Here is a 12941-nt window from a genome sequence, read left to right as displayed (position 1 = left end):
AGGCTGAAACCAAGGTTGCCATGGAAACTAATCTCTGTGTGCTTCCGCTTCTACCGTTTCTACCATTTATGAAAATTGCAGAGATTCTTTCACAGAGCTTAAACTTTGACTGAGATAATTTGTCATGTGAGTTCATGTTAATTGTAATGAAGGGTGTCGTGCCAACTGTGGTTGACTTCTCTCTGCCAGGCTAACTTCAGGGAAATCATTACCTGCAGAGGAGGAGGAGGATGTCGATGTTGCTCAAGAACGTGATCGAGTGTATAGAGGCAAAGCCCAGAATGACCTTCTGAGGATGTGGGACCTCACTAAGGTACAGTGAACTCCAAATTCCAACTCAATGCAAACCTTTCTGGTTGTTTTCCAACATCATTTTGTTTCCTTCACACATCTTTTTTAACCTTTCGTTGACCTGAAATCTTCTGAGACTGAAGTATTTTGCAAGCAAGATCTTAAATTATAACAACCCACTTCATGCACAAAGATATTTCTGTGGATGGAAGTTTTCGTTTTCTTTTCTTTTTTTCCGTTCACCTGCAGCATCCAGTTTGCTGGGTGGTTTAATTACAGTGGGCATGGAAACCAGACCTGACTGCATTCACAGGAGTGTTAAGGTCTGTGTTCCTTTACAGCTCAGGCCCTCCCCTTATTCTGGTGGGTGAAGTCGAGCATGCTGTGAGCGTGCATGGCTCAACACCACCGAGATTAACGCTTCATCCATCCGCAGATGTTCCCTCCCTGCAGGCGCCGTGGCAGCAGGAAGTGTCACCACAGCTGCCTGCTTTGCAGCTTCAGTGCCAACAGCTGGACAATCTAACAGCCTTTTGCTTCTTACCACCTTTCTTCACTCTTTTACCCCCTCTGTCTTCTCAGTCTCATCATACTTAATCTGTCACTTCTTGCTCATGGGCACAGACGTGCACCACACTCCCTCGGGTAATTACTAAACAAGTGCTAGGTGAAACAGTTGGATGGGTAATGTGTTACACATCATCTCACAAGGTGAGAATGTTCCGTTGCTTGGGAAAAGTTGCACACTTAACTTTTTGGTGCACTACTGGAAACACTTAATCCCCCTTAATCAAAACACATCTACTGTACACCACGTGTCTGAGCTAGTCTTTTGTTGACTAGCAGCTCAGCCGTCGTTAATGTGCACCTTCATGGTTGACGACGTTCCTCTTAGATGAGACACAGTGGCCCGTCATCACACAAAACAGTGACAGAAGGCATCGGGATTCTTCCTGCGGTGCCCTCATTGACTCCCACCACAGCTGTGCCTCATCCATTTGGGGTGTGGATAACAAATTGATCAATGAGCGCGTGGTTTAGGTGGCCATGCTCCACAGGCTGGGCCCTGTCATAAATCTAAACATGCCTCTGAAGCGATCGACAGGCCATCAGTCATGTGTCATAGCCCTGCTCCTCCCTTTCCTTTTCCCGCCACTCTCAGCAGGAGGCTTTTGCTGTGGCCCCCACCTGCTAGCCTCCACTTAGCCGCTGCATTAGCAGTGGCATTGAAATCAATGGAGACTTTAATGGAAGTGTGTCTGCCTGTGAGCATTTTTCCGAGCCCAGTGCTGTCATTTTGCCGTCAGTCACTCACTAAGCTGACAGAGAAAGTCTTTAGGAACCTTGTGTTTATAGGACGGCCTGTAGCATCTTTGCTTACTAAGACCATATTCCTCAGGCTGGGCAATGTGGTCAGAAATATTTATCAGTGTCAGTGCTCAGGGGCACACTTTTTTTTTTGTTTTCATTTAAGTTACAACATAAACAAGCAAACTCCGCAGGACACCTTTTAATGTGACTACGTTTAGAATTGAATATAAAAATAATTGTTACAGCTCTGAAACACAATTCACTTATCTGTGACCAACACTTGCCACCTATAGTCCACCCACAGACCTCTTCTCAGGACTATGTGGGTGTGGACAAATAGGATGTTAATGGTTTTTAATGGCAGCATAATAAAACACACCTGTGTGGGTGTGAAATCACACAAAAGATGAACTTGCCAAGCCACACATATTGGCACACTGGCACTTTTATGTGGCATATAAAATATGAGTGGACTCACTTGACTTTTGGAGTCCATATTGTGTAATAAAGTAATGAGTGAAAAGGGAAACACGGCTTAAAATTAAGGAACAAAATGTTAAATGTTGTTGTCGTTCCTGCTGTTGTTTCCTGTCCAACCCCACAGGTCCCCAATAAATTCTCAGTGGGTTTGTGATGCATGTTCAGCATCAGTAAACTAATTACCATTTCCAATAGCCAGTGTTTTGTGACCTCTCTCCTACACAAATTATTCGTGATGTGCAGATATTTGGCTCTCCACACAGGTCTTGATCTTTTTTTTTTGTTTGTTTGTTTTTTTTTTCTCCTTGTTTACAGCTTAGTTGTTTTACCCATGAGGAATTTTAATCATGATTATTGTCAAAAAAGTTTTATTTTTCAGCTGTTTATGCTGCACTGACAATGTGTACTGTGGTTTATAAGACTTGTATTATATGAGTGAAGGAGGAAGTATTTTTTTTATATTCAGGCAGAGAGGATGGATACCAATTTTGTTTGAAACTTTTACAGCTTTGAGGTTTTTTCTTGGATTTCTTGAGTGATTATTCTTTCTTTCATCTTGACTAGGTTATATTTTTAGTATGTAGTGTTTTGGTTTAATCGCCCTAGACTTCTGGGCATCTGGGCAGTAATTCAGTTTATACTTCTCTAGTTGCCAGAGGTATTTGTAAAGATGGAGGGGGAAGGTGGGGAGCCACGTATTGCTGAAAAAATATAATTTCTCGACTGGATGGGACCACATTTTGGTCACTTCCTTTAAAAGAGAGAGAGAAAAAAAAAGGAGCTTCAGTATCATGGTTATATCTGAAGTGTAACATTCAGTGCTGAAGGCATGCAATTTTCCTACCTGTTTTTAGTCTGTATTTAAGGCTTGCAAAACTGCTACCATCACATTCTCCTAACTGTCTCAACTGATTAGACGTTGGCCTGCTTATCATGACAGCTGCTGTGGTGCTCGAGTCAGAGGAGATTTATCCATTAATTGCCTTCCTCCTGACACGTATCCGCTACTTTCCTGTAGCGTAAGCACTGCAAACTATCACTAAAATCTTATGTATAATACAGGTTGATAAGTTCTGAGTGCAGCTGCCAGGTGGCACTGAAATAATGATGGATCCTTGCAACTCCTGCTTTTATTCAAACTATTTTCAAGTGCCAATTGTGTAATATATACATTGTTTTTTTAGGCTTGAAGTGACTCTTCTAAATATATTTGCAACAGCTTACTCTTTCTGATGGCGGTTAGTTAGTTTATATATTCTATATAGTATATGTACTGTATGCTTCCGACAGACAAAAACATGTGCTGTCGCTTTTCCATTTTATTGAACATTGTTTCGGTGTCTGACACATACAAGCATGTAAACAAACGGATAAATATGTCTTCTACTTTTAAAAACCGGGGGGAAAAACAGACAAAAGTAGTCATTCTTTTGTCCTTGAATTCAAATGCTAAAAATCTTAACTGTCACACTCAGCAACAACAACAAACACCTTGTCTCGTCTTTTTGAGCTAGACCTAGACAACATTGCCTTCAAACCACTTTGAAACTAGATCAAACCCTTGCCTAGTCTTGGATGTGGAAAAAAAACAACTTCATGAAATACCTTATTTTGTTTAATGTGTGCGCGCGCAATACAGATTTTAATAAATCCTGTTCTCTTGAAGTGGAAGTTTCCTTGCCTCCTCTGGTGAGGTTCCTCAGATAATACAGACTTAGAATGCAAACGTGTATGGAGGAAGCTGGTCAGCGTGGGAGGATGTGGATGCAGCGTGGAAAGTTTTCAAGTGAGATGTGAAAAACATCAAGTGCCTTCTCATTCCCAGTGCCGCTTTATGATCTTAGCAGGATACTGACTCACAGTCAAAAAGTTTTATTCTCCCTCATATCCTGAGAGATGGGACCCTGGCGTTCTTTTTAGCCTTTTTTCCAGTGTGGCACTGTTGGCCTGCCTAAAAGTGTTTTTTTTTTCTCTTTCTTTTATTGTACTTGTTGAAATATGCTTAGCAAATGAACACTTACCACATTGATCAAGATAGAAATGGTTTGGATTACCATGTGGAAAATTTAGTAGTGGGGAATTCTGGTGCCAATTCCTCGAGGGTGAAGAGCAAAAATAAATAATGTGAGTTAATACTGCAGACTTTTCATGTATCAAGTAGCGAAGAAATACACCTTAAGGCAAGTGATTTTTCATCCCTACGTCAGTGTGTTTTTGCTCATTATATCAAATGTGTAGTGAGCACATCAGCACATCAAACCAATGACCCATTTCTTTTTTTGCTAAAGTCATCAGGTCGTATGTTAAGACCACTAAAAGCAGGTTAAAGTTGCTGTCTGTACATAAAATATTGGTGTGATTTACATAACCTTACTTCAGAAAAGTGAAGTGGCCTTCAAAGTGGCGACACATTTCCTCATGAATACCGTCACCGAAGTCACATATAATAATGTTCATGTCCTCCCTTTACCTCCGTGCAACTGTCTCACCATTTTTTTTTCTACCTTTTCCCATCTGGCGAGTCTTGAATGTTGTAAATTATCGCATTCTTGTTAAAAAAAAAAGAAGTCATCCTGTGTCTCTCTATCCTTCTTTTTCCACCTGCTTACTTCATCTCACCTCTTCCCTGCTGCTCTGGTCTATCGCTCCATATTTTCTCATGCCATCCTCTGCTATCTTTCTCACTGTCTCTGCTCTCCCTGCCTCCTCTCTCTTTCTCTGGCTGGCTGATTCATTTTATCGCCTGCTCCCGACAGGTGTACCCTCGGAAGAGCACCCCCGCTGTGGACAGGATATGTGTGGGCGTGCCTGCTGCAGAGGTGAGCCAAACGCTGTCACATCACACGAGGACCTTTTCAAGCCACATTTCTGCATTTGCCCATTTGTTAACATTTTTTTATCAGCGTCACCCATATGGAAGAAATTATTTTATGGCCTCTTGCCATTAAAAATACTAATTATGATTTGACAAGCATGAAAACAGGCACTGTTCAGAGAAAGTGTGAGGAAGAACATTAAAACACACAAGCAACAGCAGGGCTTCAGGGCCCAGTGCTGTTTAGTTCACTAAACCTGTAAATTGGCAGTAGGAAAAGACCAAATACAACATCGTTTGGGACAAATAAACCTTCAAATTGTCTGTGCAAAGTGTCTTTACTCTCACTGCTGCACACACAAATGCTGTGCCGCTGAAAGCTTGATTTGAACATAATCTCCAAAGCTGACAGGAGGTCGTGATTGGTGAGCTTTGCGCTGATATCCATCCTCTCTGCCACTGTTTACTCAAAGCCCGTGTAAATGCCAGTGGAATATTGTGATTCACAGGACTCTGGCTGATCACACACCACATTTCCATGCATTATTTACAGCGAGCTTAGTCCTCCTCTATGCATTCACAAGCACAGGTCGCAAACAAGCAGAGATCAATGAATGACAGGAATCAAATATTTATGCTGGAGCCAGAGCACCTATGGCAGGTCACATGATCACACAGTGTCACTGAGACAACTTCCTGCCACTTGCCGTCCAGAGAGAAATAAAATCAGCAGCATCAGGGAGAAAAGCAGAAGGGAGGGCGGTGTTTGTTGTAGCAATTTACACAAACAGAGATTTTGCAGGATGTGTTTATGTTTTCCTGTGTTGATTTTGTTTGTGTACAGGAATATTTGTTATTTTACACACTGACAACACTGAACTAGTCATGTTTAAACTGGAGCCAACTGTAGACCATTTACAATATTTGCACATTCGATAGAATCACGTCATTAAATGAATACAATTTTGTTCAAGAAAATCTTACTATGTACAGAATGTCTCATCATACAGCAGTTTGTTTTCTGATGAGGCTTGTGTCCACACCCGCTGTTTTTCTAATAAAGGCCTCCCCATTGTCTTTGTCAGTGTTTCGGCTTACTGGGAATCAATGGAGCTGGGAAGACCACCACATTCAAGATGCTGACAGGGGATATCCCGGTCTCCAGTGGAGAGGCCTTCCTAAATGGATACAGGTGAGGTTCTAACTCCCACTAGTGCGCCAAGAAACCCATCATAATTAGCCACCCAAGATGGCTGTTCAGATGGGGATCGAGCTGTGTTTTTTTTCCCCGAGCTGACACCTTTTCTGAGCCACTCGTTTTCACTGTAACACAGCTTTCTATTTCTCCATCTTTCACACTCACAGTCTTTGTTTTTCTTGGGTAGGTAGTTTCGATATCTCATACATTTTGCTGTCTCTGTCCCTTTTCAACTCGAGTTCTCTCATGTCTCCTCACTCAATATTCTCAGAAATGCTGAAGACTCTGCTCTCCCTTTCTTCCTGAGTGTTGCACAGCGTTCACACATATCATTCCTTTTCACTTCGTCGCCCTGTACCTTGCTCTATTTTTTTTTTTTCCGCAGGGCAGAATCAGACATGAGAAACTTTTGTACAAAAAATACCTTGACACCAGCGATACGTGACTCAAGAGCTTGAGCGTGGGAAGCCTTTCTCTTCCTTATATTTTGGAACAAACAAGTGTCTCTTTGCTTCAACATACATCTGTGAGGCAACACATCACAGCATGGTGTGAATCGTGCTTGGCTATGCATCAGAGCTGTTGCTGTAGTTGTAATGTATATCTGGTATTTGACTTTGTGTTCCACATAAACCTGAATGGACCATGGCTTAAAAAAGCAGTGTTAATGTTGATTAATGTGTGTAAGGGAGATAAAGGCAACTCCCAGATACCTTTGGAGGACACAAAACCTGAAAAGAAAGAAAAACAGCTGTGAATACTCCCACTACTTTTTTTTTCATCTCATTATGCTTTCTGTGCATCGGCGTGAAGACTGATCGGCAGAAGAGAACAAGCGGCATCTCTTAAATAGAAGTCTAACATCTCCTGACAATCTTGCCTCTTATTTGTGATTGTGAGCTCACAAAAAAGAGCTGGTTCTTCTTTATATAGACATATGTTTACCACCCAGTCTCAATCTGTTGAATGCTAAAAAGCTGGCTGCCTGTTATAGGCTGGCAACCACCAATAATCTCTCATTGGCTGACCAAGAACAAACAGTGAAGCACCTCATTTATTATTCAAAGCAAAAGGTTGATATCTGTGTTGTATGAAGTATAGCTAATTGGTGAAAGAAACTTTACTTTCTCTAAAAAACACCAAAAACATATCACTGAGTAGAACCATATGCCATTGTATTTCATGGATGATACAATTGCAAGAAAAAAGGTCACAGAATGAGACTTAGAGTCAGCGAAAGGACTAAAGGAGTCATTGAACCTGGTTTACATATCCGTTCAAAGGTCTACATGACTCCTCAAAGTATGAATGTCATGAAATAAAAAAAGAAAAACCTTCAGAGAGTGCTTGAAATTTGCAAAAGAGCACCTTGACTCTCCACAATGCATAGAGGAAAAGTTTTGCGAACTGATGAAAGTAAAGTTGAACATCCAGCACTTCACGTGGTGTAAAAGGCGATTGCATATCAAATTTAAAAGCAGCAAAGTACTGGATAGTAGCTGGACAGTATGACATCATCAAGGGGAAATAAATTCTCAAGTTGCTTCAAAGTTTCTTCCAGGATAACATCAGGGTGTCTGTAGAAGGACAATGACCCTAAACAAACAAAGTAAATCCAACTGACCAAATCTGCCTTTTGCAGCAGCCCAGTCAGAGTCCAGACCTCTTGAGGTTTGACTTTAAGAAAAATGTTTACACCAGAAATCCTTAGAATATGACTGAGACGAAGCAGATCTGTCGAGGTAGATCTGATCTGTTGCTATTAAAATGCAAGTTTGAGACAATCACTAACTGTTTCCCCTGCCACTGTGAATGTTCTCATGCAGGGTGTATGAATTCTGACTAAACAAGATAAACGATTGCCTTAGCCAATGAAGAGGTGAAGTAAATTTGACTATTTACTTCATTATACAGGCCAATAAACCAATACAAAACCATTGTCACGGTTCTTAATTAAAAAACAAACAAACAAACACTAATTTATATGGTAAATAATAATCAGTGTACATTGCCTAAATTAATCGTTGGTATGACTGCTCCCATTGTCGTTAACTTTAAAAATTTGACATTTTTAAATAAACATTTCAAAAAAGGAGTCATTCATTCATAAAATGTAACATCTCTAACATTGAATTTGCCAACTTATCTCACTGCTTTGATGATATTTTATCAGAACAAACATGTGATGTCATGAATAAAAATGGTAAGGAATATTTATTAATGGAAATGCCAAAAGACGATTGAGTTACCATTTGGAAACATGAATCAACACTAACAAAGTATCTAACAAAAGAAAAAATACGAAAATAGTGCAAAGCTGTAAATGCCTTAAGGCAGCACTATATTCTTTTGACCATTCTTTATAGAAAGTTAACTGGAAAGTGCTGGTAAGACAGATTTTAACCTGTGGCTAGAGCAGGTTCCTTCTGTTTCCAGCCTTTAGGCTAAGTTTGGTAGCTCATTGAAAGGAAGCAGTAAGCATTATGTAGAACTATCTACCCATATGTTAAAAAATACATATATGTATATACATATATATATATATACACATATAAAATAAATAAATAAATAAATAAAACTAAGCTCAAGGCAAACTGTATGTATGTTAGGACATGAATACATCTTTACAGCTGTCAGTAATGTGAAGGGTTAATTCTCTGTATGACATCCATCAGTAGAAACAGTCCAGCTTGCACTGTGCTAACAAACTGTTGTGGGTGGATGGAGGTTCCACAGTTAGGTAAATAAAGGCTGACCTACTCTCCAGCAACAACAAAACATCAAACTAGGTAAATCAAACCTTCTGTTCTTTACCTTGTTGAGATTTACTGTAGAAACCTACGAACACATCAGATCTCATTTAGCCTCACTGAGTGTGACCATTGCTCCAGTAAAATTAGATTCCGTGGCAAAGTCGGTTCCATTACTATCCCTGAAAAAAGCTAAGCAATTGAAATCAATAAAGTCTGGTGAAACATTTGCTCCCTGCATGTGGTGAAAGTATTGATATTATGGTTTACAAAAATTTTATTTACCCAGAACTTCTACTACTGTCATTATATGGCTGGACTTTATCAGATGAACGTCAACATGTCTGTCACAGCCATATTTTTGTGATTTGTTATTCTGTTCTATCTTATTTATTTATTTATTTATGTGTAAAGGCAGAGTTTTTGGGACATTTGCTTGATACCACGAGCGCAAACTGTAAACAAACCACTCTGCTTCACCCAATTATTTTTGGAAGAGTTTTAAATAGAAGCACAGGCCTCCATTCTCTCAGCTCTGATTTTCCTTTTCTTGTTACAAGTTGTTGTGAATATTTGATGAATCCTTCCAAGCAAATACATTTCAGTTTGAGCCCTCATTGTAATGCAAGAGAGAGAATGCATGTTGTATGCTCCTTGGCCTCAGAGCTGTTCATATTTCATGCTATAGTCTCTGTGTTGCTAAAAAATTTAATATAAACTTGAGACATTATCTTAAAAGTCGATGGCATCACTTGTCAAATAATACATGTGCTCTTTTCGCCAGCATACGAACAGAAATGAGGGATGTGCACCAGAATATGGGCTATTGTCCACAGTTTGATGCGATCGATGACCTGCTCACTGGACGAGAACATCTGGAGTTATACGCCAGGTTGCGGGGAGTACCAGAACACGAGGTCGCCATGGTAACTATTACTCCCTTTGGAACACGTTAATAAGTCAACTCACTGTTACTGTTAGTGTGACTACTACAGATGTGCTATTCATACATGGAGAAGCCAGTTAGGGGGGTTTAAGAAGCACTTATTTATTATTCCACGATACAGATTGGTTTTGCTGTTTGTGTTTTTACCGTCCAGCACTAATAGTTTTCAAGTAGGATGCATGGAGGGCAAGCCGAACCACACCTCAGTGTGATAGATAACTGCAATTGGAGAAGACATACACTCAAAAAAATAATTTGTTCAATGTACTTAATATAGTTATGTCAACAATTTCCACAAAACTGTCTTGTGTTCAAACTAATTGAATACTACTATTACAGAGGAAACAATTAATGTATGTGAAACCAACAAGACTGTATTAAGTAATTACAATATTATCTGGTCAAGTTAGCCTTAATTGATCAAAAAGTGTTCAGCTAACTAAGCAGGCATTCATTACACTGACCTAACCCACTAATGTAAATGTAACTCAGCTGCATTGAGTAACACTAATTGAACAACTCATTGTAGTTCCAATTTAAGTGACTTGAATAATCATTTCTTACATAGTTTTCATTGTTATCAAGCTAGTGAATTATGTTGGACTTACTAAACCTAGTTATGTCAACAATTTCCACACAATGTAGTTAAGTAAATTCAAATTACAATACCTTAGTTCTGTGAAAAATAATATTTATTACCAATGGTAACAAATGGTACTACAACCATCACAAACAAACACATTTAAAAACACATTGAATTTGCGTGAGTTATACCTTAAAATTGCTCCCACATATCAAACAAACCATTTCTCAACATGTATAGATTATTTTTGTTTCCCCATTTCTAAATAAAAATGTTTATATTAAAACGTTTTTTTATGCTATAAAATCCTCAATTTTGTTTCCAGTTAAATTTGTATAAAATGCCCAATGAAAACAAAAATGACCTACAAAACCAAAACCAAACCTTAAAGCTATATTCTTTAAGAAGCAGGCAGAATGAATATCACAATGAAACATTAGATACTGATTTTTTTAAGATGAACCATCTACATGAATACGGTGAACACATGTCAAGTAAAAATACTTACAGCATTGTAGGGGTAAAAAAAAATAATCACTGCAGTGTTTTCTAAAATGAACCCACAAAGGGAAAAAAAAGGGAAAAAAGTAGTTCAACGTACATTTTTTAACAGACAGTACCAAATCTTATGAACTCTGTTAAACATTAAGTGCATCTGATCCACTCCTCATTGTTCACAGTTCAACATGCAGATCCAAAAATTTGTTTTCTGCTAAATGGTTTGGGATGGAATCTGTCCTCCAAGTTTCCTCTGTGCTGCTCAGGAGCACGACACTTGTCTAAAATGTTCCTTCAAATAGTTTGTTCTTTAGCACTTGAGCCTTTGTTGAGAGTTTGTTGCCATCTAGTTCCATCACAAGTTTCTGCAGAACCTCAAATGTGTACTTCAGGTTTGTTGGATAGCTCAGGTCCCGTGAGTACATGACGCCAAACAAAACGGCGACTGCATTTGCAATGTTATCAAGGTCATGGAGCACTTCCATACCTTCAATGATTATTCCAACACCTGCCAGGCCATCTTTAGGCTCTGCACCTTCCATCTTTATGGCAAAGATTTCCAGGACTGTCTGGTCCATAGCCTCCTGGTTGTCTTCAACATCCTCAAAAACAGAACAAATGCACCTTCAGTTACAACATACACATCATTTATTATCTATCCAGTCTCCAATTTCCTATTGTTACAGACTACATTTAGTCTTGTCTAGAAGGATGTAGCACCATCCATAAATAATACCCAGACCTGCAAACTCCTCAGAGGAAAAAAAGGTGACAGTGTCCGGCGGCGGCAGGGTGAGGTCAACACCCGCTTTCCACTAAGACGCAGACTAGACACATTTTCAGTTTCTGGAGAGAAAGTACAGTAGAAACCAAAGGCCGAAATACAGTACTTACCATGTACTCTCTTATGCGATTTTCAGGGTCTTCATTGAGGTAAACCATTAGTGCTTTCAGTACACAGGCTTTTCTTGTTTCAACAGCTTCATTCTACAGCAGAGAACAAGGGAAGTGTGAGGGCTTATATTGTTATTGCATTGGGCAGCAATTACCACCACAGATAATCATTGTTCAGCCACACTGGTCAGACTACTAATTTTTACAATGCATTTTTTTTATATTTACAAGCAGCTTTAGATACTTTTTTTGGCATGCTGGAATGTGCATTTATTTGAGGTACATGAATACAAAAAACAAAACTGAAAAAAATGTTTCTCCGATCGTTTCACAAGACCACAACAGTGCGTGCTGCACATTTTTGGTTTTGGAGTGAATGGAGTTACATTATAATGTCAGCTATTTGCATCTCAACGCCACACTCTGTGGAACATGCACAGATCTGCAGGTAAGCTTCTACATGTTTGGAGTAGGGATGCACTGATATACCAGCGGCCGGTTTTCAGCCCTACAGTGACCAGCTGGTTGGTCTTCATCATAAAAAATACATAAAATAAAAAGTACCTTATCCAGGTCTACCATGATATTCCTCATTTTCCGCCCTGCTGCTCCTCCTTTGCGTTTGAAGATTGTCATCAGCTGTGTAGAATGATGATCCAGCTGTTGCATGAGTAAACTCTGCTTCTACCTACAGACATTTAACAAAGTATAAACATATCAACCAAATACAGCTCAAAGAAAACAATAATCAATTTACTGGACCAACAAAATGTTATTGTGACTTCCTAAGATGAAAACGTTGTCCCATGATCAGGTAGGTATTGTGTGGATCATTCTAAATTAATGCAATATAGGAGTATAACAAGGAAATCCCTTAGTTCCAGTTCCAATGACCACCACATGCTTGCAGTACAACACATTTGACACAATGCTGTTCTGGAAAATTACATCACATGAATAAAGACAGTTCACCTAGCATTTAATAAATGTATAATTATAATTTATAATATACTTAAAATATATTTATAATATACTTACACACAATGCTATATTCCTTTTCAAATGCTGACTCGGCTCTGAGTGAGCAGGGCAGCGGAGCTCCCTCACTCTTGGTCGCCCACTCACTCACTCCACCAGCATAAAAAAAAAGTCACTCAACTAGCTTACCATTAGCT

The 12941-nt window shown here is 39.3% G+C and overlaps 1 protein-coding gene across 1 annotated transcript in view; it reads left to right on the top strand.

Annotated features, from left to right (window-relative positions):
- LOC122773533 (phospholipid-transporting ATPase ABCA1-like) overlaps positions 1-12941 on the top strand; it is a 52899-nt gene that overhangs the window by 17152 nt on the left and 22806 nt on the right. Inside the window, exons 9-12 of the mRNA XM_044032293.1 lie at positions 190-313; positions 4839-4901; positions 5983-6089; positions 9630-9771. Coding sequence (XP_043888228.1) covers positions 190-313; positions 4839-4901; positions 5983-6089; positions 9630-9771 — 436 coding nt within the window. The remainder of the gene's footprint in view (positions 1-189; positions 314-4838; positions 4902-5982; positions 6090-9629; positions 9772-12941) is intronic.

This window comes from Solea senegalensis, linkage group LG8 (assembly GCF_019176455.1).
Source record: "Solea senegalensis isolate Sse05_10M linkage group LG8, IFAPA_SoseM_1, whole genome shotgun sequence".
Taxonomy (NCBI): domain Eukaryota; kingdom Metazoa; phylum Chordata; class Actinopteri; order Pleuronectiformes; family Soleidae; genus Solea; species Solea senegalensis.
This window is presented reverse-complemented; position numbering and strand designations above follow the sequence as displayed.